General features: G+C 47.0%; 1 protein-coding gene across 1 annotated transcript; it reads left to right on the top strand.

The window, feature by feature from the left end:
- Positions 1-3508: 3508 nt before the first annotated feature.
- OASL (2'-5'-oligoadenylate synthetase like) lies at positions 3509-25622 on the top strand. Its single transcript, XM_003907273.5, has 6 exons — positions 3509-3988; positions 9033-9315; positions 11124-11299; positions 14969-15210; positions 21598-21745; positions 24855-25622. The coding sequence occupies exons 1-6, from the start codon at positions 3791-3793 to the stop codon at positions 25353-25355; spliced, it is 1548 nt and encodes a 515-aa protein (XP_003907322.1). The 5' UTR covers positions 3509-3790; the 3' UTR covers positions 25356-25622.
- Positions 25623-27063: the final 1441 nt, after the last annotated feature.

Below are 27063 nucleotides of genomic sequence, written 5' to 3'. Positions count from 1 at the left end.
AGTTCAACCTTTCTGTTGCTAAGGCCAAAAGCCCTGGACTTAGACCTTGACTCTGATCTTTCTCTCTCATCATACTCTACCCATTAGCAAGACCTGTCAGCCTTAGAGTCAAACTATATCCAGCAGAATGACATGATGTCCAGATTCACTTCCAAATAACACAGTGGGAAATCTAGGGATGGGGGTATAATTGAAACCAGATTGGCTATAAGTTGATCATTGTTGAAGCTGGTAATAGTACATGGAGGTTCATTATATTATTCCACTTTGTTTGAAATTTTCCAAAATCAGAAAAATTAAATCATACTATTTCACTGCTACTGCTCTGATCCAAGTCAGCTGATCTCTTGCCTGGACTGGTGCAGTAGCCTCCTAACCATACTCCTGCCTCCACTTTCACCTCCACTCCACCCTCTGCTTCTAATCTAATTTCCTCCCAGCAGCCAATGTGATTAATCTCATTAAAATGAAAGACCGTGTCACTCCTCCACTGAAAACTCTCCAGTGTATGATATCAGACTCCTACAGAACAACAAAAAATGCTCCCCAGTTGTCTTCAAGATCCTATCCACTCCTCCTCCTTGTTTATGGAATAAATCTTTTTAAAAAGATCCTATATCCTGGCTGGGTGTGGTGGCTCACGCCTGTAATCCCAGCACTTTGGGAGGCCGAGGTGGGTGGATCACTTGTGGTCAGGAGTTAGAGATCAGCCTGGCCAACATGGTGAAATACTGTCTCTACTAAAAATACAAAAATCAGCCGGGTGTGACGGCGGGAGGCACCTTTAATCCCAGCTGCTCAGGAGGCTGAGGCAGGAGAATCGCTTGAACCCGGGAGGCGGAGGTTGCAGTGAGCCAAGATTGTGCCATTGCACTCCAGCCTGGGCAACAAGAGCGAAACTCCGTCTCAAAAAACAAAAACAAAATCCTGCATCTATTTGCCTTGCCATTCTTTACTACTTAAACCGCATTCCCTTCCACTCTCTGCTCTTGATCACTCCATTCCAGGCACACTGATGTTCCTTATCCTTGCCACCGGGCAGCACCACCACAGCGTCCTCGCACTTTCCACTCCTTCCGCCATGAAGAGTCCTCTTCCTTCTGTTACACACGTGGCTCACTCTTCACCTTCTAATGTCTTTGCTCAGATGTCTCCTTTTCAGGGAGGCCTTCCCTAATCACCTTATGTAAGACTGAACACCTAAATACACCCACCCCCCCACACACACAACCTCTTAATCCCTTTGCTTTGTTTTTCTGCTTAGCACTTATCACTGTCCTCTTTACTATAATTTTACCTATTTATCCTATTCATTGTCTGTCTCCACTACCAGAAAGAAAGCTATCTGCAGGTGGCGATTTTTCACTACTGTTTGTTCACTGTTGTATCCACAGCACCTGCCTGGCGCAGAGTAGGTGCCCAATAAGTATCTGTTGAATGAATGAATGAGTGAGTGAATGGCACTCCAAGATTCAATGCTGCCCACCTGTCCAGGTACATTTCTCACCACTCCCCTGCTCACCCTTTCGTGCCAAGGCACACAGGACACTTGAGTCCCTGGCACACCCTAGCATTATTTACACTTCTCAGCCTCTATTTATGCTATACCCTCATCCTCCTGGCTGGAATGCCAGTCTTTTTTATTTTTTATTTTGAGACAGAGTCTCATGCTGTCACCCAGGCTAGAGTTTAGTGGCGCCATGATAATTCACTGTAGCCTGAACTCCTAGACTCAAGTGGTCGTCCCACCTCAGCCTCCCAAGTAGCTGGGGCTACAGGTGCACAACACCACACCTAGCTATTTTTTAAAATTATTTTTGTAGCGACTGCTCCAGGCCACCACTGCCTCTCAGCTGCACCACTGTGCAGTGTCCTGACCATCTCCCTACATCTGCTCTTGCCTTTGCAATCATCCTAACCACAGCAGCAGAGAAGTTATGAGTGTGGCAAAGGGCAGACCAGAATTCAAAGCCAACGTGGAGTGGGGAGTTGGATACATGAGTCTGGATTTCAGGGAAGAGGTATGGATTTAAGATACAAATGTGAAAGTCACTGGGTGCAGTGGCTCACGCCTGTAATCCCAGCACTTTGGGGGGCCAATGAGGGCAGATCACTTGAGGTAAGGAGTTCAAGACCAGCCTGGGCAACATGGTGAAACCCTGTCTCTACTAAAAACACAAAAATTAGCCAGGCGCAGTGGCGGGCTCCTGTAATCCCAGCTCCTCAGGAGACTGAGGCACAAGCATTGCCTGAACCCGGGAGGCAGAGGTTGCAGTGAGCTGAGATCGTGCCCCTGCACTTCAGCCTGGGCGACAGAGTGAGACTCCGTCTCAAACATAAACAAATAAATAAAATTAAAATTGACATGTGGGAGTTGCCAGAGTAAAAACATTTAAACACGTTGAAATCACCAAGGGAGTAAGTCTGGAGCAAGAAGAGAGAAGGGCCCAGGACTAAGCCCTGAAGCACTTAGTGTTATTCAGAGTTGGCTACGTTGCCCAGCTATGTTGCCCAGGCTGGTCTTGAACTCCTGGCCTCAAGTGATCCTCTCGCCTTGGCCTCCCAAAGTGCTGGGACTACAGGCATGAGCCATCATGCCCGGCCCGGATCCCTGGTCTTTAAGATTCTTCTCGAGCAGGTGTCTGCTAACACCAAACGAAACTCATCTGCTGGCTTCCCACCAAATTTTCGTGCTTTCTTCCTACTTAACATACATCGCACTGGACTTTTGAAGTCTCTTTTTTCTATGTCTCCCCCGCCGTTCTGGGAGCCCCCTTGGAACAGGAACCTCATCTTATTTTGTCTTCCTGGCTCAATGCATGAACTTCTTGGTTCAGTGCGTGAATCGTAATACCTGTTAAACCCACGCTATGGGCCGGGCATGGTGGCTCACGCTGTAATCCCAGCACTGTGGGAGGCCGAGGTGAGCAGATCATTTGAGGTCAGGAGTTTGAGACCAGCCTGACCAACATGGTGAGAACCTGTCTCTACTAAAAATACAAAAAAAAATTAGCCAGGCGTGGTGGCACATGTCTGTAGTCCCAGCTACTCAGGAGGCTGAGGCAGGAGAATCACTTGAACCCGTGAGGCAGAGGTTGCAGCGAGCTGAGATCGCACCACTGCACTCCAGCCTGGGCAACAGAGCAAGACCCTGTCAAAATAAATAAATAAAAAATAAAAAAACAACAACAAAAAACCCACTCTATGAATAGTGAGTGTGAGGGCCAGAGAGGCTGGAGTCTGGCACAGGGTAGCTAGAATTCCCAGTCTGTTATCTTGGGCTCCAGATTCTCACTCCATCACCTGAACGTGAGTGAGTCCCTTCCATTCCCAAGCCTCAATTTCCTTAGACAGATTTAAGCAGCTGAATTGGCTAACCACTATCCAACTCCAACCTACTGGGCAAGTTGCCACCTCTGGGGTCAAACACTATCCAATTTCAGTTTCCAAACATCATAAAAGGGAACTCTAAAAATTGAGAATCGAAACTGACAGCAGAGAGACTGACTAGACGGCCAACCTGTTAAGGTGGCCCCAGACATTCCAGCCTCAGCCCAGCGTCCTCCTGTGCCCCTACTGCAGCAAGGGGGTCTCCAAGAAGGGGGACCTGGAGTCAGCCCATCACACCTGGTTTCCTCTCTGCTAGGAGCTTCATCCCATAGAGCACCGGAGGGCAGTTGAGGAGGAGCTGCCTTAAAAAAGGAGGTGTGCGCCAGGGAGCTGGGTAGGTGCCTGGCTATATATCTGCCCGGCTATATATTTGCCCAGCAGTGGTACTCTCGGGACAGAGATGGCACTGATGCAGGAACTGTACAGCACGCCAGCCTCCAGGCTGGACTCCTTCGTGGCTCAGTGGCTGCAGCCCCACCGGGAGTGGAAGGAGGAGGTTCTAGATGCTGTGCGGACCGTGGAGGAGTTTCTGAGGCAGGAGCATTTCCAGGGAAAGCGTGGGCTGGACCAGGATGTGCAGGTGCTGAAGGTAATCAAGGTAAGACTGGGGTCCTCCAGCCCCCACACAGGACAAAACCCAGTATCAGAGTCCACGTCCCTGAAGATGCTGGGGACCCCTGTCCTCCTTATCCCTAACCCATGCTGATGACATCGCAGAACACCCCATCCCACCTCGCTGTCTACACCCCACTGCACCACTGCCTGGAGCAGAATGACTCTAGTAACAATAGTTCACATCTAACCTCTTAACATACACTATCTCTAATTCTTGCACCCTGTGAGATAGGTGCTATTCTTTTCCCAGTTTACAGATTAGCAAAATGGAGGCTCAGAACCAATACAACGCAAGGTCCGTGGTTGGATCCTGGTGTGAATGAACCATCTGTAAAATACAGTTTGGGGACAACTGGGAAATTTCCATATGGCCTAGATATCAGATACTATATATATATATGTGATATAGGAAATCATTGTTGATTTTGTTAGGTGTAACAGTAGTCTTGTGGTTATCAGGGAGAATGTTCTCTTTTGTTTGGACATGAACACCAGAGTATTTTAGGGACAACGTTCCTTGGTGCCTGTAATTTACTTTAACGTGGCTTATATTAAGCAAATGTAGCCAGGAATTTAGACTTGTTGAATCAACTAGTTGGATATATGAGTGTTAGTTGTATCATCTTTCTACTTTTCTATATGTTTTAACTTTTTTATAATAAAATGACTTTTTTTTTTTTTTAGAGACAGAGTCTCGCTCTGTCACCCAGGCTGCAGTGCAGTGGCACAATCACCGCTCACTGTAGCTTCGATCTCCCTGGGCTCAGGTGATCCTTAGCCTCCTAAATAGGTTGGGATTACAGGCATGCACCACCATGCCCAGCTAATTTTTGTATTTTTTGTAGAGACAGGGTTTCACCAATGTTGCCCATGCTGGTCTCGAACTCCTGGGATCAAGAATATGCCCACCTTGGCCTCCCAAAGTGCTGGAATTACAGATGTGAGCCACCATGTCTGACCGTCCAATAAAATGATTTTGTTTCTTTTTTTTTTTTTTTTTTTTTTTTTTTGAGATTAAGTTTTGCTCTGTCACCAGGCTGGAGTGCAGTGGCACAATCTTAGCTCACTGCAACCTCCGCCTCCCGGGTTCAGGCGATTTCCTTGCTTCAGTCTCCCAAGTAGCTGGGATGACACATGCCTACCACCACACCTGGCTAATTTTTTGTGTTTTCATAGAGATGGGGTTTTACCGTATTGGCTAGGATGGTCTTGATCACCTGACCTCGTGATCCACCCTCCTTGGCCTCCCAAAGTGCTGGGATTACAGTGAGCCACTGCACCCGGACTAAAATGATTTTTTAATGGAGGCTCAGAGAGGTGAGATGACTTGTCCAAGGTCACACAGTGTTGAAGCTAGGATTTGAACTTGACTCAAGGAACCCAAGCCCCCCTCACTGAGATTTTTCCCCAAGCCCTTCCTCCAGCTGTTTCATGCCACCTCCTGTGCTAGTTAAGATCAAAATTCAAGAGGGTCAGAGCTAGAAAGCCTTTGGAGAATCAGACAGTCTAACCAATGACTCACTTAAATAATTAAGTAAACTGGGGCACAGAGAGGGGAGAGATATCCCAAGGTCACACAGCGAGTTGGTGGCAAAGGCAATACTAGAATTAGGACCCCTGACTCCCAGCCCAGTGCTCAAGTTCTCTCTCTAGGGGCAACCAACTCACAGAGGGATCTAGAAGCCCTGGGCCCCTATCCGTTCTTTGCACCTATCCCCAGCATATGAAGCCTGAGGCCATACAATTTATAAGTGAGAAACCACAAATTTTGATACTAGACAGACTCTTCACTTCCTCCCTTACCAGCTGTGTGGCTTTGACCTTCCCACTCTTATTTCTCAAACCCACAGTCTTCTCATCTGTGACTGGGGTTTCATCATTTCTCCTTCACCAAGCCAGTGGGGCAATGCAGACTCAATGATTCATGCATGATAAATGCTCAGAAACAGAAGCATCATTAGAATTCTTGCCAAGCTTTCTTCTGGGCCTGGGACTCATGTTTGACTCTGGCAGACCCTCCCAGACCACCCCCTCCCCAACAACCTTGAGAACAAAGTGGAGGGAATAAGGAATGCCTGGTAAGAGGAGGATGCTACAAGAATAAGTTTATTTTTGTGTGTGTGCACGCCACCACGCCTGGCTGATCTTTGTATTTTTAGTAGAGACGGGGTTTCACCATGTTGACCAGGCTGGTCTCGAACTCCTGACCTCAAGTGATCCACCCAACTCAGCCTCCCCAAATGCTGGGATTACAGGTGTGAACCACTGCACCCAGCCAAGAATGAGTTTTTACGGCAGGAAATGCTATTTACCCAAGCCTCAAATTCTTCCTGCACATCATAGCCACTTCTCCTCTTGAAGTAACTAAATGGTAGCAATCCCCAGAGAGCCGTGACTAATGAGGAATAATATATCTTATTTCAAGTCTAAACCCTCCCTTTCCCCACCCTCTGAAAATCTAGTGAGTGGAGCTGGTCCACATAAGGGAATGCTTGTCTTCAAATGAATTGTGCTTAAATACGTTTAAAACCAAAGCAAATCAGGAAGCATGTTCTGGATGTGTTCTTTTCTCTCTGCCTGGATCTTACCAGTGGGAAAGGCAGAACGGGAAGTCTAGGCCAGGCACAGTGGCTCACGCCTGTAATCCCAGCACTTTGGGAGGCCAAGGTGGGAGGACTGCTTGAGCCCAGGAATTCGAGACCAGCCTGGGCAAAATGTGAGACCCCCGACTCTGCAAAAAATGTATAAAAAATTAGCTGGGCGTGGTGGTGCATGCCTGTAGTTCCAGCTACTCGGGAGGCTGAGGTGGGAGGATTGCTTAAGCCCAGGAGGTCGAGGCTTCAGTGAGTGAAGATCGTGCCATTGCACTCCAGCCTGGGCAACAGACCAAGACCTTGTCTCAAAAAGAAAGGGAAGTCTAGACTGGCCTTTGGGGGGAACGTGTCCTTCATTCACACACAGGGTGCCATCTCCAGCCCTCTCCCAGGGGGTGGAGGTGCTGGGTCTGAATGCCTGTGATCCCTTGGAAGCAGGGACTGGCTCACAGCCTTGGGTCACGAGGAAGAAAGAGGCAGAAGAACCACGCACTACTTGAGTTCTGGCTCTTTCTCTAACTCCGCTGCCTCCTGGCTGGGAGACCATGGCAAGCTCCCCATTGCCTCAGTCTTCTTATCTGTACAATTGGAAATAATTCTCCTAGTACCCACCTCAATACAGGAAGTGAAGGGTTTTTTTTGGGGGGAGTGGTTTAGATGGAGTCTCACTGTGTCACCCAGGCTGGAGTGCAGTAGTGAGATCTCAGCTCACCACATCCTCTGCCTCCTGGGTTCAAGTGATTCTCCTGCCTCAGCCTCCCCAGTAGGTTGGATTATAGGCACACACCACCACACCTGGCTAATTTTTGTATTTTTAGTAGAGACGGGGTTTCACCATGTTGGCCAGGCTGGTCTCGAACTCCTGACCTCATGATCTGCCCAATTTGGCCTCCCAAAGTGCTGGGATTACAGGTGTGAGCCACGGTGCCTGGCTGGGAAGTAAAGATTAAAAGGGATAATATGTACACAGGGCTCTCAGGGGTGCCGGACACAGGGCGTGCTCATGTCATCCAGCATCCGTGCTCATGTCACACAGGGCGTGTTATGTCATCCAGCAACAGCTAGAATCTGATTCATGTGCAGTGACTCCATCCACCAGGAAAAGTAGCCCACTGGGGGTCTGGTGCCTCTGTAGCAATTCCGCCTGCAGACACGGAATGAGCAGGAGAGGCGGCCAGAGAGTTGTGGGGCTTTGCATACCAAAGGCAACAGGGCCTGGAGAGCTCATCTAGAATCTCAAAACATCAAAAAATCCCTTCTCAACCTCCTTCTGTTACTAAGGGGGAAAACTGACAGCCCGGCAGCAGAAGGGATTGTCTAAGCTGGATAATAAGGAGAAAGAGAAACCTATTGCCGACTTCCTGTGTGCCAGGCACCCCACCAAACGCTTGGCATACATTATTTCATCTGATCCTCCCAGTAGCCCAGTAACTCTTGTTCCACCATTACTTTCATTTTACAGATGAAGGTCTTAGAAGTCAGAGTGTTTATCCAGCTAGGAAACAGAGAAGAGTAAAGATCTTTTTCAGGCTGCCCCATTTCACAGCCTGTGGCTCTTAAATCCACCAGGCAAACTTGCTCCTTGCTTTATAATGTCATGAAATTATTCAGCCCCACCACCACCCCCAGAATCCTCAAACAACCCTATAGGAGTAGATGCTACCATTCCTCTGGAGTTGGCCTTACTCTGTGGATAAGAAGACTGGGTCTCAGAAGCAATGCAGTGTAGTAGATAAGAAGCTGGGCATTTGGGGCATCCAAGGGGGCAAATCGCTTGAGTCCAGGAGTTCGAGACCAGCCTGGGCAATATGGCAAAATCCTATCTCTACAAAAAAACACAAAAATTAGCCAGGCATGGTGGCACATGCCTGTAGTCTTAGCTACTTGGGAGACTGAGGTAGGAGGATCGCTTGAGCCAAGATCGCACCACTGCAGTCCAACCTGGGCAATGGGAGTAAAACCCTGTCTCAAAAAAAAAAAAAAAGGCTGGGCTCTGAGGGCTGAAAACTGCAAGACCCAGGACAAATGACTAATGAGGAGAAAGAGAAACCTATTGCTGACTTCCTGTGTGCCAGGCACCCCACCAAACCCTTGGTATACATTATTTCATCTGATCCTCCCAGTGGCCCAGTGACTCATGTTCCACCATTGCTTTCATTTTACAGATGAAGGTCTTAGGAGTCAGAACATTTACCCAGCTAAGAAACAGGGAAGAGTCAAGATCTTTTTCAGGCTGCCCCATTTCTCGGTCCCATGTCTCGAGATCCTCCAGACATCTCAGTTTTCTCACCTGTAAAGTGTGGGTATCAGTACCACCCACTACCCATCCCTCAGCGGGTGGTGAGCATTCAGTGAGACCGTGCATGTGAAGTGCTGCAGGGGTTGCCTGGCACATGGCAGTGGGCCTCAGGGTGACGGCTCTGTGTTCTGCAGGTGGGCTCCTTCGGGAATGGCACAGTTCTCAGGAGCACCAGAGAGGTGGAGCTGGTGGCGTTTCTGAGCTGTTTCCACAGCTTCCAGGAGGCAGCTAAGCACCACCAAGAAGTTCTGAGGCTGATACGGAAAACCATGTGGCAAAGCCAGGACCTGCTGGCCCTCGGGCTCGAGGACCTGAGGGTGGAGCAGAGAGTCCCCAATGCTCTCGTCCTCACCATCCAGACCAGGGGGACTGCGGAGCCCATCACGGTCACCATCGTGCCTGCCTACAGAGCCCTGGGTAAGGAGAGGGGAAGCCCACCCGACTCACACACTTGCCCATCCCAGGAGACTTCCCAGTGTCTCACCTTTACTCATGGCCATGTGCACACACCCACATTTATTCATTCCATCTGTGTCCTATGCTTAGGGCTGGGTTATTACAGTGCACAGGATTAACCCAACTCTGGCTATCATGTCGCTTAACTTGAAATACAGAAATTGACCAAAGAATTGCAGAGATAAATACATGATTGCAGGCTGGGCGTGGTGACTCACGTTTGTAATCCCAGCACCTTGGGAGGCCAAGGCAGGTGGATCACAAGGTCAGGAGTTCAAGACCAGCCTCGCCAAGATGGTGAAACCCCATCTGTACTAAAAATAAAAAAAAAAATTAGCTGGGTGTGGTGGTGGTTGCCTGTAATCCCAGCTACTCAGGAGGCTGAGGCAGAGAATCACTTGAACCCTGGAGGTGGAGGTTGCAGTGAGCCGAGATTGAGCCACTGCACTCCAGCCTGGTCGACAGAGCAAGACTCTGTCACAAAAAAAAAAAAAAAAAAAAAAAAAACACGATTGCAAATGATGTAAACGGTGGCCTGGATAACCACAGAAAGAGTGCTCAGGAAGTGACTTTCTGGGGAAAGAACATTCAGGGGGCTCTGACACCCAGTGAGGGGAAGGAGCTAAAAGTGGGGGTGGGGGTCTGTCACTGCATTTTCTAGAAGCAGATTCTAAGACATGGATGTGAGGACAAGCAGTTTATTTGGGTGTTCATCCCAGGAAGCACTGGTAGGGAAGTACAGAATTGAGATGGGAAAGGCAAGAATTCAATACAACATGCATCCGTGGGCAAGTCACCACCCTCAGCTTCACGTCCTGGGAGAACTCGCAGTCACGTTACGGAATGTGCCTCCGCGGGATCCCAAGTGGGAGGCTGGAGCCAGCTTCCCAGCCGTCACTGGTTGGGGGCTGCTTCGGGAGCACTAACTCACTGGCCCTGTTGTTTGTCCTGGGGCAGAGTCCTAGGTGTTTGAGGTAAAACCTACGTGCTGCAAGCCCAGACCCTAGAGGTTTCCTCTCATGTGCTAACTCCTATTAGCTGCAGTGGCCGGCTGCGTGGAGTTGCTCTTGGGAGAAGGTGTAAGAGACAGGATCTGATTTTAGCAAGGAAGAGAGTGCTGGAATGTCTCAGTGATGTGTACCATGGAACTGGTTCTCCCTATGAGTTTTTGGGTTTTTTTGAGACGGAGTCTCGCTCTGTCGCCTAGGCTGGAGTGCAATGGTGCAATCTCGGCTCACTGCAGCCTCTGCCTCCAGGGTTCAAGCAATTCTCCAGCCTCAGCCTCCCAAGTAGCTGGGATTACAGGTGCCCACCACCATGCCATGCCCGGCTAATTTTTGTATTTTTAGTAGAGATGCGGTTTCGCCATCTTGGCTAGGCTGATTTCAAACTCCTAACCTCAGGTGATCTGCCCACCTCGGCCTCCCAAAGTGCTGGGATTATAGGCAAGAGCCACTGTGCCTGGCCTCCCTATGAGTGTTGAAAGAGATCCAAAACAGACATTAAAGAAAACGAGGGACATTGAGGACATTCAGGGAGGACAATAGGAGCGGCCTGACGCGTGGAAAGCCCAATGTTCGTTCTCGAGAGTGAGAATTTCACAAAAAAGACAGTTAGACAAGGCAAACCTTTGGTTTCTGTAGATACGAGGTCTCAAGTGTCCCTGGAGGGATAACTCCAATGTATAAGCAGGCTCTCCCCAAAATACTACTTACTACCCTCCGGCTTCCTCAATCCCCAATCTCTCCCTTTGCTCCCTCACTCCTCAGGGCCTTCTCTTCCCAACTCCCAGCCACCCCCTGAGATCTATGTGAGCCTGATCAAGGCCTGTGGTGGTCCTGGAAATTTCTCCCCATCCTTCAGCGAGCTGCAGAGAAATTTCGTGAAACATCGGCCAACTAAGCTGAAGAGCCTCCTGCGCCTAGTGAAACACTGGTACCAGCAGGTGAGGGGGCTGGCAGGATGGTGGGGGCAAGGAGAGGGAGGAGGGTGGGGAGGAAAGACAGGGCCTGATTTTCATCTCAGGAAACTGCACCCAGGGGAAATGGAAGCAGGTAGAGAGGGAGAGAATGCTAGTCTTTTGAAATGTAAAGTGAAACCGTCAGTGAAGAAGGTGGAAAAGGAAGAGAGGAGGAGAAAGAAACAGAGAAGGAAGGAGAAAAATAGGTACTCTACAGTATTTCAGTAAACTCGTTCTTTTTATTTTATTTTATTCTTATTTATTCATTTATTGAGACAGGGTCTTGCTTTGTTGTCCAGGCTGGAGTGTGGTGGTGCGATCACCACTCACTGTAGCCTCTACCTCCCTGGCTCAAGACCTCCCTGGCTCAAGCGGTCCTCCCACCTTAGCCTCCTACGTAACTGGGACTACAGGCACACACAACCATGCCTGGCTAATTTTTTTATATTTCTTTTGTAGAGACAGGGTCTCACTATGTTGACCAGCCTGGTTTCGAAGTGGTCTCAAGTGATCCTCCCACCCTGGCCTCCCAAAGAGCTGGGATTACAGGCACAAGCCACCGCACCCACCCCACAAGTTCTTGTTACCCTTCAATTACAGTCTAGGACTGGCAGATGTCAACTTCGCCAGGCTCCGTGGCCATTAATCACAGCAGGTTAGGGCCCAACAAGAGGAAGGATTTTTTTAATTCCACCCCAGGAGTCGAAAAGAGGGCATGTGTGAGTGTCAACAGCCCTCAGGGACATTTCTCAGGCAGCAGTTCAGTCAGTTTTAGAAACAAGATCTGCCCCCAAGATAATCAGTGGAAACTCCAACTACAAAACAGAACTCAGAGACAAAAATCATTTATTATATAAAACTTGCAGAGAAGTTACAAGGGAATCAGACAGCAGAAGGAAAGATTTGATCCAATAAAAATAAAATAGGCCGGGCATGATGGCTCATGCCTGTAATCCCAGCACTTTGGGAGGCTGAGGCAGGCGGATCACGAGGTCAGGAGATCGAGACCATCCTGGCTAACACGGTGAAACCCTATCTCTACTAAAAATACAAAAAATTAGCCAGGCATGGTGGCGGGCACCTGTAGTCCCAGCTACTTGGGAGGCTGAGGCAGGAGAATGGTGTGAACCCCCAAGGCAGAGCTTGCAGTGAGCCGAGATCATGCCACTGCACTCCAACCTGGGCAAGAGAGCGAGACTCTGTCTCAAAAAAATAAAAATAAAAATAAAATAAAATAAAAATAAAATGTAATAGGGATTTAAAGAAAAAACAATTACTGACCAAATGTGGTAGCTCACGCCTGTAATTTCAGCACTTTAGGAGGCTGAGGTAGGAGGATCATTTGAGCCCAAGGGTTCAAGACCAGCCTGAGCAACATGGTGAAACCCCCGTCTCTACAAAAAATACAAACATTAAAAAATTAGCTGGGGGTGGTGGTGGGTTCCTGTAGTCCCAGCTGCTTGAGAGGCTGAGGCGGAAGGATCACTTGAGCCAGGAGGTGAAGTAAGTTGAGCTGGGTAATGTTTTTATCCATTCACTAAGGCTTACATCTTACTGATTACAGGCATCCTACATTTTATATATCATCTAAGTTTTAAGAATATAACATTTCACTAGTATTGGAGAAAATAAGTTATATTACCATGGTTTAAATTTCTAACAAAATTATAATGTTATTAGTTATGGTTTACAAATTTGAGTGTTAAGTATGAATTCACAAAAAGTTACAAAACAAATTAACTTATAAATTTATTTATTTATTTATTTATTTATTTATTTATATATTTTTTCGAGACGGAGTCTTGCTCTGTTGCCCAGGCTGGAGTGCAGTGGCACGATCTCGGCTCACAGCAAGCTCTGCCTCCCGGGTTCACATCATTCTCCTGCTTCAGCCTCCCGAGTAGCTGGGACTACAGGTGCCCACCACCACGCCCGGGCTAGTTTTTTGTATTTTTAGTAGAGACGGGGTTTCACCGTGTTAGCCAGGATGGTCTCGGTCTCCTGACCTCGTGATCCGCCCACCTTGGCCTCCCAAAGTGCTGGGATTACAGGCGTGAGCCACTGCACCTGGCCTTATAAATAAATTTTAATTCAAAATTGAATTTCTAAAGTCAGGGATAAAGTTTTTCTGTTAGTAAGTCAGTGACTTATAGGAAAGGCCCAAAGTTTCATTTATTTGGGAGATGAGAATTATACGAGATGATTCTGTGTTTGTCTCAAGGCCAAAATGTTGTAGTTTTTTTTCCTCTGACCTTGGGATGTGATCTAATATTCATATATGATGGCCATAGGAAAATATGTCCATTTTACTTCCACATATCAAACTACTGAATATTTGACCAAAATTTTCACTTTCTGGCTAAGTATCAATGTTATCAGTGAGATTCTTCTTTTTTTTTTTTTTTGAGACAAGGTCTCACTCTTGCCCAGGCTGCAGTGCAGTGGCGTAATCTTGGTTCACTGCAACCTCCTCCTCCCAGGTTCAAGCAATTCTCCCACTTCAACCTCCCAAGTAGCTGTGATTACAGGCACCTGCCACCACGCCTGGCTAATTTTTGTATTTTTAGTAGAGACAGGGTTTCACCATGTTGTCCAGGCTGGTCTCGAACTCCTGGCCTCAAGTGATCCACCCGCCTCGGCCTCCCAGAATGCTGGGATTACAGACATGAGCCACTGCGCCTGGCCTCAGTGAAATTCTTAACACAGGAAGTGACCAGTATCAGTTAAGATGCTTTCTTTTGCAAGTAAGAGAAAAATACAAAAACCAACTCAAACCAGCTTAAACAATAAAGAGAATTGTCAGCTCATGTATGAAAACCCCTAAACAGTCGGGGGGGCGGGGCGTGGAGGGGGGAGCTTCAGGCACTGGAGAGGGCACTGGCTCTGTTTCTCTGGCATTCTTTCAGCTTCTCATTCCTCTATATGCCAACTTGGTCCTTTGGCTTGTTTCCCTCTTGGTGGCAAAGTGGCCACAACTGTTCCTTCCCTCATATTCACACAAGGGAGGACTTCTCTTCTTTCAACCACTGAACAAAAGAACTAGGCTTTACTCTAGTTGAGCCAACTTAGATCGCATGCCTTCTCTTGAGCCAATCATTTGCAAGGGGGAAAGGTTTATGCTGATAGGTCTCTGCCAGTCAGGGTCCATCCTGGAGCTGCAGGTGGGGGTCAACCCCTTCCAAACATCATGGCTAGTATGCAATGGGGAAGGAAAGAATGTCTGCTAGAGAGGCAACCCCAATCTTCATACAGAATCTCAACTATTACCATTTTTTCCTCTGTCTAAGGAAACCTTTCCTTTCTTTAAAGAAACATTTCTCAGAAGCTGAATACATTACAATAGATTTAAATGGGACTGGTTAGGCTAGGATGCTTGTGACCGAGCACAGCCTGCTCACACCTGTTCATAAATTCATTCCAGGAGTTATATCTGTCAAGCACATATTGAAGCCCAATGGACTCACTCAGCCCTTTAATTCTAAAATGGTGAAACCTATGTCCAGAGATGGAATGTGACGTGGCCAAGGTCACACAGCCAGTAGGCAGCAGAGCCAGGACTAGAACTTGGATTTCTCAGCTTCTGGTCCAACGCCATCCTTACACAGAATCTTAGGGTCTCTCTCTCTCTCTCTGTCTTCCCATCTCTTTCAACAGTATGTGAAAGCCAGGTCCCCCAGGGCCAATCTGCCCCCTCTCTATGCTCTCGAACTTCTAACCATCTATGCCTGGGAAATGGGTACTGAAGAAGATGAGAATTTCATGTTGGACGAAGGCTTCACCACTGTGATGGACCTGCTCCAGGAGTATGACGTCATCTGTATCTACTGGACCAAGTACTACACACTCCAGAATGCAATCATTGAGGACTGTGTCAGACAACAGCTCAAAAAAGAGAGGTACTGGACCACTGTTTGCCCCCCAAATCTCACAGAAAAAAAAAAGAGAGGAGCTAGCGTAACGTGGTATAGAGTTTTATGGACTGGCGGTATTAAGCAGTAAGGCTGCCACCATAGTTGAACATTGACCTCCCACACCAACACAGCTGGCATCTCAAGTTGGTGGCTTATCAAAGCCATTGGGGGGCCAAGGGGCGGGTATAAGCCTGTTCCTTGTTTCCTAAGCCACCCTCCACCTTAGCTTGGCCCTCTTGCTCTCTGAAGACCATTTCAGTGCTCTGTAGGTGCTAGCATGGGAAAATGGAAAGAATCTTGGAGACTCAAGTTTAAATCCCAGCTCAGCCATTTTCCTACTGCTATGAGCCTCAATCCCTTATCCATAAGCAGGAATAAATTGGAACATACGATACAGGATTGATGCAAGGGTTGGAGAAGATGTGTGTTAAGGATCCACAATATCTAGCATCTGGCAGATGCTGAGTAAATGCTTATATTGGAGCGTGTGCTTCAGCATCCCATTCATATCCCCTCGGCCTTTACCGTTCTAGGGAAGGTTGGTTTCACTTCCAATTGTCGGCACCTCCATCCCTTTGCCAGCAGACCCACTCTGAGAACAGCCCTTCACCAGATCCGGTGGGAGCTGGTAGATAAATACCACAGCTCCCTCACCCCAAAGATGGAAGGAATCTGGGTCTCATTCCATACGCTTTTTTCTTTTTCTTTCTTTCTTTCTTTTTTTTTTTTTTTTTTTTTTGAGACAGAGTCTTGCTCTGTCACCCAGGGTAGAGTGCAGTGGCTCAATCTCCGTTCACTGCAACCTCTGTACACTGCAACCTCCACCTCCTGGGTTCAAGGGATTCCCCTCCCTCAGGCTTCTGAGTAGCTGGGATTACAGGTGCCCACCACCCACACCCGGCTAATTTTTGTATTTTTGTAGAGACAGTGCTTTGCCATGTTGGCCAGGCTAGTCTCAAACTCCTGACCTCAGGTGATGCACCCACCTTGGCCTCCCAAAATGCGGGGATTACAGGCGTGAGCCACCACACCGGGCCCTATTCCATACTCTTTCCCAAAGATCGCCTCCAGTTGACCACAGTAGTAATTACTTCAATACCCACCCTTTGTTGTCTGCCTTCCCTTCTCTGTCTCACTCCCTTATTCGTGCTTCTTGGGATCACTTTCCAAATCAGCCACATCCTTACGTGGGGATCTGCTTCAGGGGAAGCCCAACCCAGACAATTCCCTGTGTTAGAAGCTCTGGGCCTGTGTGAGCAATATCACAATGTTTCATGTTCTGTTATATAGTATTGGGTCTCTTTTGTAAGGAAGAAAAGCCAGGTCCACTCATGAAAAGAGGATTTATTATAACCATGCCCAGAAAAATGGAGAAAGCATCAGGACCTGAGACTCCCTCTCTCTGTCACTCTCTCTCATGAACCACAGCACTTTTCCCCTCAGCCTCTGCTTCTCTCTCCACACCTGTCCTGCTCCCCTCTGCCTCCCATGTATAAGGGACCTCCATCATCCCCATATCCAAACCCCAGAAGGAACCAGTCTGATTACTGGTCACAGGACACAGACCCCGTGTGTTGGGCCACCTGCCAACCAACAGAATGAGCCACTTTAGATCAGTGACCCCATCCCATGGGACAGCCTGGCACTTTCAGGCAGGACTGTTTTAGGGAACAGTCAGTGTTGGGAGGAGCCAGCCTGGAGCCCAAAGTCCAGTTCATTCCAGTAGCCTGTGTCACATTCTATTACACAGATAAAGTCGCAGCTCCCTCCCAAGCCCCAGAGTACAAAGTGCTGGGTTTTTTTGTTGTTGTTGTTGGGTTTTTTTTTTTTTTAGATGGAATCTTGCTCTGTCACCTAGGCTGGAGTTCAGTGGCATGATCTTGGCTCACTGCAACCACGACCTCCTGGATTCAAGCTATCCTCCCACCTCAGCCACCCAGGCCTTCTGGGACTACTTAGGTTGCCCACCACCATGCCTGCTAATTTTTGTATTTTTTTTTAGTAGGATGGAGTTTCACAGGTTATCCCAGGCTGGTGCTTGAACTCCTGACATCAGGAAATGATCCTGGGCACCCCTCCCGGCCCCAAAGTGCTGGGATTACAGGCATGGCAGACCACTGTGCCCCATTACCGAAAGGCTAATTCTTTTACAGGATACAGAGCTACCATCAGGAATGCTACTGCTCAAGCTTGCCTCTCGCCGATAAACTGACCCTAGAAGAAATGGATAGTTTCTGGACCTTACCTCTTTAGAGACTAAAATTAGGAAGAAGTTGAATCCCTGGAATAAGGTGTGGTAGGCTCTAGAGTGGGGTGATAGTTAATGGCCTACCAACCAAAAGAATCCAGGACAAGATGGTTTAAACAGTTTACCAGAGGTATAAGGAGGGAGTTAGTACCATTCCTTCTAGAGCTATTCAATCAATAGAAAAGAGGGAATCCTCTAACTCATTTTTATAGGGCCAACATCATCCTGATACCAAATGGCAGAGACTACAACAAAAGAGAGATTTTGAATATGCTCCACAATGGAACATGTTAAAAATCCTCAATAAAATGCACAGCAAGCCCAGTTCAACAGCACATCAAAAGCATCACCATGATCAAGTGAAGCTACATCCCTGGGATGCAAAGGCTGATTCCAACGATGCATAAATCAATAAAGCATAATCCAGCATATAAACAGAACCAAGAACCAAGAACCACATGATTATCTCCATTAGATGAAAGGCTTTTGTAAATTCAGCAGCCCTTCATGCTAAAAAGCGCTCAATAAATTCAGTATTGATGGAGACATACACTCAAAATAATAAGAGCTATTTACCCAGCAAACCCACAGCCAATATCATACTGGAATGGGGCGAAACTGGAAAAATTCAGCACAGAAACTGGCACAAGACAGGGATGCCCTCTCACCCTCCTTCCCAGCATAGTGTTGGAAGTTCTGGCTAGAGGCAATTGGGCAAGAGAAAGTGGAATTATTCAGTTACAGGAAAGAAGAGTCAAATTGTCCCTGTTTGCAGATGGCAGCAGTTGTATATTTAGAAAACCCCATTTATCTCAATAAAATCTCCTTAAGCTGATAAGCAACTAGCAGAATCTCAGGATACAAAATTAATGTGCAAGAAATCCACAGAGAAACTTGTTCTGCCACACCAATAACAGACAAATACAGAGCCAAATCATGAATGAACTTTATTTCTAATTGCTTCAAAAGAGAATCAAATGCCTAGGAATCCAACACAAGGGATGCCAAGGACCTCTTCAAGGAGGAACTACAAACCACTGCTCAGTAGGAAATAAAAGAAGAGACACAACAAATGGAAAAGAACATACAATACTCCTTGGATGCGGAAGAATCAATACTCGTAGAAATATGCATACTACCCAGGTAATTTATGGATTCAATTACCCAAAGTATCAAGCTACCAATGAGTTTCTTCACAGAATTAGGAAAAAACTGCTTTAAAAGGATTCATATGGAGACAAAAAGAGCCCGCATCTCCCAGAGACGATCCCTAAGTCAAAGAAAAAGGAGACAAGGCTGGAGGCATCCAAGCTGCAGGCTTCCAGAGCTATACTACTGAGGCTACAGTAGCAAAGGCAGCATGGGTACTGGTGCAAGACAGGATATAGACCAGTAGGACAGAACCAGAGTCCTCCAAGAATGAAATGCATCTGTGCATCCCAGTCTTTAGTAGGCCTCAGAAGACAAGAATGGGGAAAGGATTCCCTGGCCCAATAAAGTAGTGCTTGGGAAAGATTGGCTGGCCATCGGTAGAAAGCTAGAACTGGATCCTTTCTTACTCCTTATCTGAAAATTAATTTAAGATGGATTAGAGGACTTAAAATGTGGACCTAATGCCACTTAAAATCTAGAGGAAACCTAGGTAGTACCATTCAGGACATGAAGCATGGAGGCAGGGGCTTTGCATGTCTAGGAAACCCACCCAAAAGCAATGGCAGCAAAAGCTACAAGGAATTGACAAATGGGATCCTAATTAAATAAAGAGCTTCTACTGTAAAGGAAACTACCATCAGAGTGAACAGGCAGCCCTCTCTGGATAGGAGAAAATTTTTGCAATCCTACTCATCTGACAAAGGGCTAATATCAGAACTACAAGAACTCCAGCAAGTTGCAAGAAAAAACAAAACAGCCCCATCAAAAGGTAGGCCAAGGATAACCCAGACAGACATTTCTCAAAGAGGACATTCATACAGCCAGCAGGCATGTGAAAAATGCTCATCATCCCACTTTGTACCATCAGAGAAATGCAAATCAAAACTACAATGAGATACCATCTCACACAGTTAGAATGGCGATCATTAAAAAGTCAGAAACAACAGGTACTGGAGGATGTGGAAATAGGAACACTTTTACACTGTTGAGCTAGGATTGTAAACTGGATTCAACCATTATACAAACAATTGTATAGCGATTCCTCAAGGATCTAGAACTAAGATGTACCATATGGCCAACCATCCCATTACTGAGATATGCAAAAGTTATAAATTATGCTATAAGAGACACATGCACATTATGTTTGTTGCTTACCTAAGCCTAATATAAAGACTTGGGAATCCATTTAAATAATGTCCATCAGTAGCCAGATTGGATTAAAGAAAATGCAAGCACATATACCATGGAATACTATGCAGCCATAAAAGGATGAGTTTGTCCTTTGTAGGGACATGGATGCAGCTGCGATATGTTCTTGTGACTATCACAAAGACAGAAAGGCTGGGCGCATGTTCTCACTCACTTGGGTGGGAACTGAACAACAGATCAGCTTGGACTCAGGAGAGACATCACTTTTGGGGCCTATCATGGGAGGAGGAAGGGATTACATTGGGAGTGCATACCTGATAAATGGCAAAAAGTTGATGATTACAACAGACATAAGCACAAATTATACGTATGTAACAAACCTGCATGTTATACACATGTACCCCTACAACTTAAGAGTATAATAATAATAAATAAATTAAAAAATATTCCAAAAAATAAAATAAAAAAAATTACAGTTTAGAAACAGAGGAAAAAAAGAGGCTGAGTCTTAATCATGGACTTGCAGTCACTTAAGAGTTAATAAGCAAATTGCACAAAGATCCCCTTCAAACCAATGTTCTTTAAAATATTTGTATTTATAGAAAGGAGACTCTTAGGGGCATTAGCCCTCTATTGAGAGTAGACAGATGCAGAAGCCCCATCTACTGGCTGTAAGAACTCAGGGAGATCTAGGCGGGGCACGGTGGCTCACGCCTGGAATCCGAACACTTTGGAAGGCCGAGGCAGGTGGATCATGAGGTCAGGAGTTCAAGACCAGCCTGGCCAAGATGGTTAAACCCCATCTCTACTAAAAATACAAAAATTAGCTGGGCATGGTGGCAGGTGCCTGTAATCCCAGCTACTCGGGAGGCTGAGGCAGAGAACTGGCTGAACCCGGGAGGCGGAGGTTGCAGTGAGCTGAGATTGCACCACTGCACTCCAGCCTGGGTGACAGAGCGAGACTCTGTCTCAAAAAAAAAAAAAAAAAAAAAAACAAAACAAATAAAAGAACTTAAGGAGATCTGTAAAAGTAGGACAATCACAACAATAAAAATAACGGTCCCTACCTTACAGAATTGCTGTAAGGATTAAAATAGGTTAATTTGCATAGGATTTAGCCTTGTTCTTCCATAAATGTCAGTAGTTGGTGGCGGTGGTGTTTCTATTATCCAAAGCAATTCAGCAGCTCTAACCTTAAACTTGCAAAGCCTACACCGAACGTAAAGGGCCCCCTGCCTGAATGGGCATCTGTTATTCCTCTATCATGCCTCTTGGGGCCTCATTCTCCCCCCAGATTCCTTGCAAACACCCAAGGCACTCTCCCAAAGAGGAAATCTTTTTTTTTTTTTTTTTTCTGGAAACAGTCTCACTTGGTCGCCCAGGCTGCTGGAGGGTAGTGGCGCGATCTTGGCTCACTGCAACCTCCACCTCCTAGGTTCAAGCAATTCTCCTGCCTCAGCCTCCCGAGTACTGGGATGACAGGCACGTGCCACCACACCTGGCTAACTTTTTGTATTTTTAGTAGAGACGGTTTCACCACGTTGGCCAGGCTGTTCTCAAACTCCTGACCTCAAGCCACCCTCCCGCATCGGCTTCCCAAAGTGCTGGGATTACAGGCGTGAGCCACGGCACCTGGCCAGATAGGAATTCTTGGAAATAGCATTGTCTCCATCCTGCGGTGTTTTGGGGCCCTCCTGAACATCTCCAAGATGTGGACATCACGATGCTCAGTGGCTGGACTAAACAATTGCTGAGAAGGTTTTTTTCTGGCTTGAAGGCTTCCAAACCATTACAAACCTGGGCACCCTTTTCCTGTGTTACAGGCCCATCATCCTGGATCCTGCTGACCCCACCCACAACGTGGCAGAAGGGTACAGATGGGACATCGTCGCTCAGAAGGCCTGCCAGTGCCTGAAACAGGTCTGTTGCTATGACAACAGGGAGAACCCCGTCACCAGCTGGAACGTGAAGGTAACGGCTCCTCTCTGGGCTGTCAAGGGCTTGAAGCTCAGAATGATAGACAACTACTCAGTATTTACTCATTCAGTTCTGTGCTGATGGAGAACAGAACTTCAGAGTCACTGTTTTAAGGGCCAGCTGCACCACCCACGGGCTCTGTGAACTTGGACAAATTCTTTGGTTCTCAGAGCCTCGGGTTTCTTACCTTCAAATTCTTGTTCTCCTTTCCTTTCTTTTCCCCATAACCTACTGGAGAATCAGTTCCGTGTTCCTGATCATTCTTTGTATGAGTTGGGTCCAGCCAAGTCAGCTCAATCAGCCATTCTGTGCCACTGCTGTGCTCAGGGATGGGGTAGGGGGTGGGGGCTGGGGGACAACACAGGCACAGAAATAAGGCATGACCCTGAAGCTTGGCCAGGTGCGGTGGTTCACGCCTGTAATCCCAGCACTTTGGGAGGCCAAGGCAGGTGGATCACTTGAGGTCAGGAGTTCAAGACCAGCCTGGCCAACATGGAAAAAACCCATCTCTACTAAAAAAATGCAAAATTAGCTGGCCGTGGTGGCGGGTGCCTGTAATCCCTGCTACTCCGGAGGCTGAGGCAGGCGAATTGCTTGAACCCGGGAGCCAGCGGCTGCAGTGAGCTGAGATCGTGCCATTGCACTCCAGCCTGGACAACAAGAGGGAAACTCTGTCTCAAAACAAAGAAAAAAGAAAAAAAAGACAAGACCCTCCCTCTCAAAGAACTCACCCTATGTCGTTAGGAAGTAAGTCCATGAAACAAACTTACACAAAACTGCTAGAATTACCAGAGAAGACAAGATACTCTGAAAACAAAGCAAAAAAAGAAAAATACTAAGTCATATGTATGTGATGCCAAACCTATGGTATAGGCAGAGATCACAAAAATCTATTTTATTAACATCACACTTTCTAGTTTGCAAAGCTCTTGTCCAAGGTCTGTCTCAGTTGATCCTAACAGGCAATTCTGTAAAGTAAGGTCGAATATTATCACTATCTTTATTATTGTCATCATCATTACTATTATTGCCATTTTACAGAAGAGAAAACTGAGGCTCAGAGAGGTTAATTAACTAAGATCATTCTGCTAAGAGGCAGCAGAACCAGAGGCTCTGGGGGTCTGGAAGCAGAATAAATGCTAACTAAAGTCACCAGAGAAAATTCCTTTAAAAAGTTAGGGGTCGAAATGAGCCCTAAAGGCCAGGGGGGGATATAGATGCTCAGAACAGAGCATAAAGGATGGTGGGGGCAAAGCATGGGAGGCTGGGATGAGCAAGATGTGTACAGGAACAGGAGACTGACCTGCTTGGAGCAGAAGGAAGAAGCAGAGTCAGAGGCTGCAGTAAGGTACAGAGAGTATAAATGGGGACCCACTGGCCAAATGAGGAGGCCCACCCATGGGCTGGAAAATATACGCCTCTGGATTTTTCCTGAATATAAAAACCATTGTAGACTGGGGGCGGTGGCTCACGCCTGTAATCACAGCACTCTGGGAGGCCGAGGTGGGTGGATCCCTTGAGCCCAAGAGTTCAAGACCAACCTAGGCAACATGGTGAAACCCCATCTCTACCAAAAATACAAAACTTGGCCGGGTGTGGTGGCTCACGCCTGTAATCCCAGCACGTTGGGAGGCCGAGGCGGAGCCAGATCAAGATCAAGAGACCAAAGGCTCATCCTGTAACATGGTAAAAACCCTCCTCCTTCTAAAAATACAAAAAATTATCTGGGTGTGGTGGCATGTGCCTGTAGTCCCAGCTACTAGGGAGGCTGAGGCAGGAGAATCACTTGAACCTGGGAGGTGGGAGGTTGCAGTAAAACAAGATCAATACCACTGCACTCAGCCTAGCAACAGAGTGAGACTCTGTCTCAAAAAAAACTTAGCTGTGAATGCCAGGCAGCACACACCTGTGGTCCTAGCTACTCAGGAGGCTGAGGTGGGAGGATTACTTGAGCTTGGGAGGTCAAGGCTGCAGTGAGTTAAGATTGCACCACTGCACACTGCAGCCTGGGGTGACAGAGCAAGGCCCTGTCTCAAAACACAAAACAAACACAGAAAACATTGTGCAAAGATTTTTTATCTTGACAAATCAGAAAACTTGGCAATGCCAGGCTTATATTTCTTTCTTTCTTTCTTTCTTTCTTTCTTTCTTTCTTTCTTTCTTTCTTTCTTTCTTTCTTTCTTTCTTTCTTTCTTTCTTTCTTTCTTTCTTTTTCTTTCTTTCTTTCTTTTCTCTCTTTCTCTCTTTCTCTCTTTCTCTCTTACTCTCTTTCTCTCTTTCTTTCTTTCTTTCTCTCTTTCTTTCTTTCTCTCTTTCTTTCTTTTTCTTTTCTTTTCTTTTCTTTTCTTTTGAGACAGAGTCTCCCTCTGTTGCCCAGGCTGGAGTGCAGTGGCACGATCTCAGCTTACTGCAACCTCCGCCTCCTGGGTTCAAGAGATTCTCCCACTTCAGCCTTCTGAGTAGCTGGGACAACAAGCATACGCCACCACACCCGGCTAATTTTTGCATTTTTTGGTAGAGATGGGTTTTGCCATGTTGACCAGGCTGGTCTCAAACTCCTGACCTCAAGTGATCTGCCCTCCTCAGCCTCCCGAAGTGCTGGGAATACAGGTGTGAGCCACTGCACCCAGCCAAGGCTTATATTTCTTCTGGAAAGAATCAGCTAAAGGCCTGACCCTCTCCAGCATTTTCCAGGTGCTCTCCAGCCACCTGGGACTCTCAGGCCCTGGGGTGTAGCCTCTGGAGGTGATGAGAACACAGACTCTGGAGTCTGACTGACCTCACTTCACATATCTGCTCTACTCATTACTACCTATGTGATTGGTGTTCAGCAAATTATTTAACCCTGCTCAGACAGTTTCCTCATCAATAGCATGGGGATAACCGTAGAACCCACCAACTAATAGAGATGCTCTGAGAATAAAATGCATTAAGGGTATGGAAGGTGCTCAGTATACAGCCTGGAAGGTGCTTACCACTCCCTACACATTTGCTGCTGCTGCTGCTGCTACTATTGCAAAGATAAGGACAGATGAAGGGAACATTTGCACATCAGACAGAGAAGTGTGGACTTAACACCTCTCCTTCTCCCTCTCCCTTCCAGAGGGCACGAGACATCCATGTGACAGTGGAGCAGAGGGGTTACCCAGATTTCAACCTCATTGTGAACCCTTATGAGCCCATAAGGAAAGTTAAAGAGAAAATCCGGAGGACGAGGGGCTGCTCTGGCCTGCAGCGTCTGTCCTTCCAGCTTCCTGGCAGTGAGAGGAAGCTTCTCAGCAGCAGATGCTCCTTAGCCCAATATGGGATCTTCTCCCACACTCACATCTATCTGCTGGAGACCATCCCCCCCGAGATCCAGGTCTTCGTGAAGAATCCTGATGGTGGGAGCCACGCCTATGCCATCAATCCTAACAGCTTCATCCTGGGTCTGAAGCAGCAGATTGAAGACCAGCAGGGGCTTCCTAAGAAGCAGCAGCAGCTAGAATTCCAAGGCCAAGTCCTGCAGGACTGGTTGGGTCTGGGGAGCTACGGAATCCAAGACAGTGACACTCTCATCCTCTCTAAGAAGAAAGAGGGAGAGGCTCTGTTTCCATCCAGTTAGTTTTCTCTGGGAAACTTCTGTGTACATTTCTGCCATCTACTCCAGAACTCATCCTGTCAGTCACTCTGTCCCATTGTCTACTGGGAAGGTCCCAGGTCTCACCAGCTTTGTAATGAGTTATCCCAGGCCGGACGTGGTAGCTCACACTTGTACTCCCAGAACTTTGGGAGGCTAAGGTGGGAGGAGCGCTTGAGCCAAGGAATTCAAGACCAGCCTGGGTATCATAGGCAGACCCCATCTCTACAAAATAAAAAATAATTCACTGGGTGTGGTCGTGCACGTTTGTAGTCTCAGGTACTCGAGAAGCTGAGGCAGAAGAATCGCTTGAGCCAGGAGGTTGAAGCTGCAGTGAGCTATGATCACGCCACTACACTCCTGCCCAGGCAGCAGAGCAAGACCCTGTGTCTAAAAACTAAAACATAAAAATAAGTAAATCTGTTTAAAAAAAGAATTATCCCAGCCCTGCCAGGAGGAGGAAGAGGAGGGGTGTGAGAGACTAAATATACAAATAGACAGTGGCCACATGACATACAACGACAGAACTCTGACCCACAACCTTCTTTAGCAATCAACCCCAAACCATCAGGGCAACACCTGGCAGCTTCTCTAATTCCCCGCCCCCACTCCCATCCTCCTTCCTATTTATGACCAACCCAAGAAACCCAAATAAGCTCCCCAGACCAATCACATGGTTAGCCCTGCTTCTGGTCAGTGCACTTCCAACTTCCCCATACCAACAGCCTCAATCAGGGTACCCCTGAAGCCTTCCCATTTTCCTGCCTGTCTTTAAATCTCTGTCAAAAGCAAGAGATGGTGGTTGGTTCCTTTGCTACAGCAAGTTGAGAATAAATAGCCTTTGTTAGTTCTCATTTGGGTGCTCTTTATTTCCACAGGGCCTAATGCTGTCCTAATGGTTATTGCTTGATCATTTGAGCTTCTCAACTCTAAGAAATGAGGACTGGGGAAACTGAGGCAAAAAGAGACAAAGAATGGGAGACTGAGGATGATACAGTGTAAAAAAAAATCACCTCAACTCCTAAAACCCATACACAAACAGTACATAATAGTCAGGAAAGTGTAGGAAAATGATAGCATCTTTATTATCAAAGGATGTCATGTGATCAGGTTTACTCCAAGCAATAAAATGTTTCCTTTCGCCCTCCCGTTTTGCCTAGCTTTCTGGTGGGCTACTCACCTACCATAGCATAGAAAATGCACATTTCAATTGGTTATCAACAGCCTCTGGTCAATTTAGCAATCATAATCTGTGTATTTCCCACCTCTGCCTTCAGGGACAGAAAAAGTGCCTCCTTTCCAGGAGGTAGACAGGCTGTTCCAATCCCCAGCTTTGTGTCCTTCATAATGCCCAGCACAGCCCACTTTGTAGGTGGTGGGAAAATTCTTGTTTAAAATAAAAAAAAGAATGAAAAATTCAAAGTCTTAGTCCACTTGGGCTGCTAAAACAAAATACCATACGCTGGATGGCTCATAAACAATAAGCATTTATTTCTTACAGCTCTGGAGGCTGGGAAGTCCAAGTCAAGACGCTGACAGATTTGGTGTCTGGTGAGGGCCTTTTCCTGATTTGTAGATGGCAGCTTCTCACTGAGTCTTCACATGGTGGAAGGAGCAAAGGTGTCTCTGAGGTCTCTTTTATGAGGGCCTTGATCCAGTTCATGAGGGCTCAGGCCCCATTACGTAATTGAAA

Source organism: Papio anubis, chromosome 9 (assembly GCF_008728515.1).
Source record: "Papio anubis isolate 15944 chromosome 9, Panubis1.0, whole genome shotgun sequence".
Classification (NCBI taxonomy): domain Eukaryota; kingdom Metazoa; phylum Chordata; class Mammalia; order Primates; family Cercopithecidae; genus Papio; species Papio anubis.
Note: the sequence above shows the minus strand (reverse complement) of the source record. Positions and strands in the feature narration are given on the sequence as shown.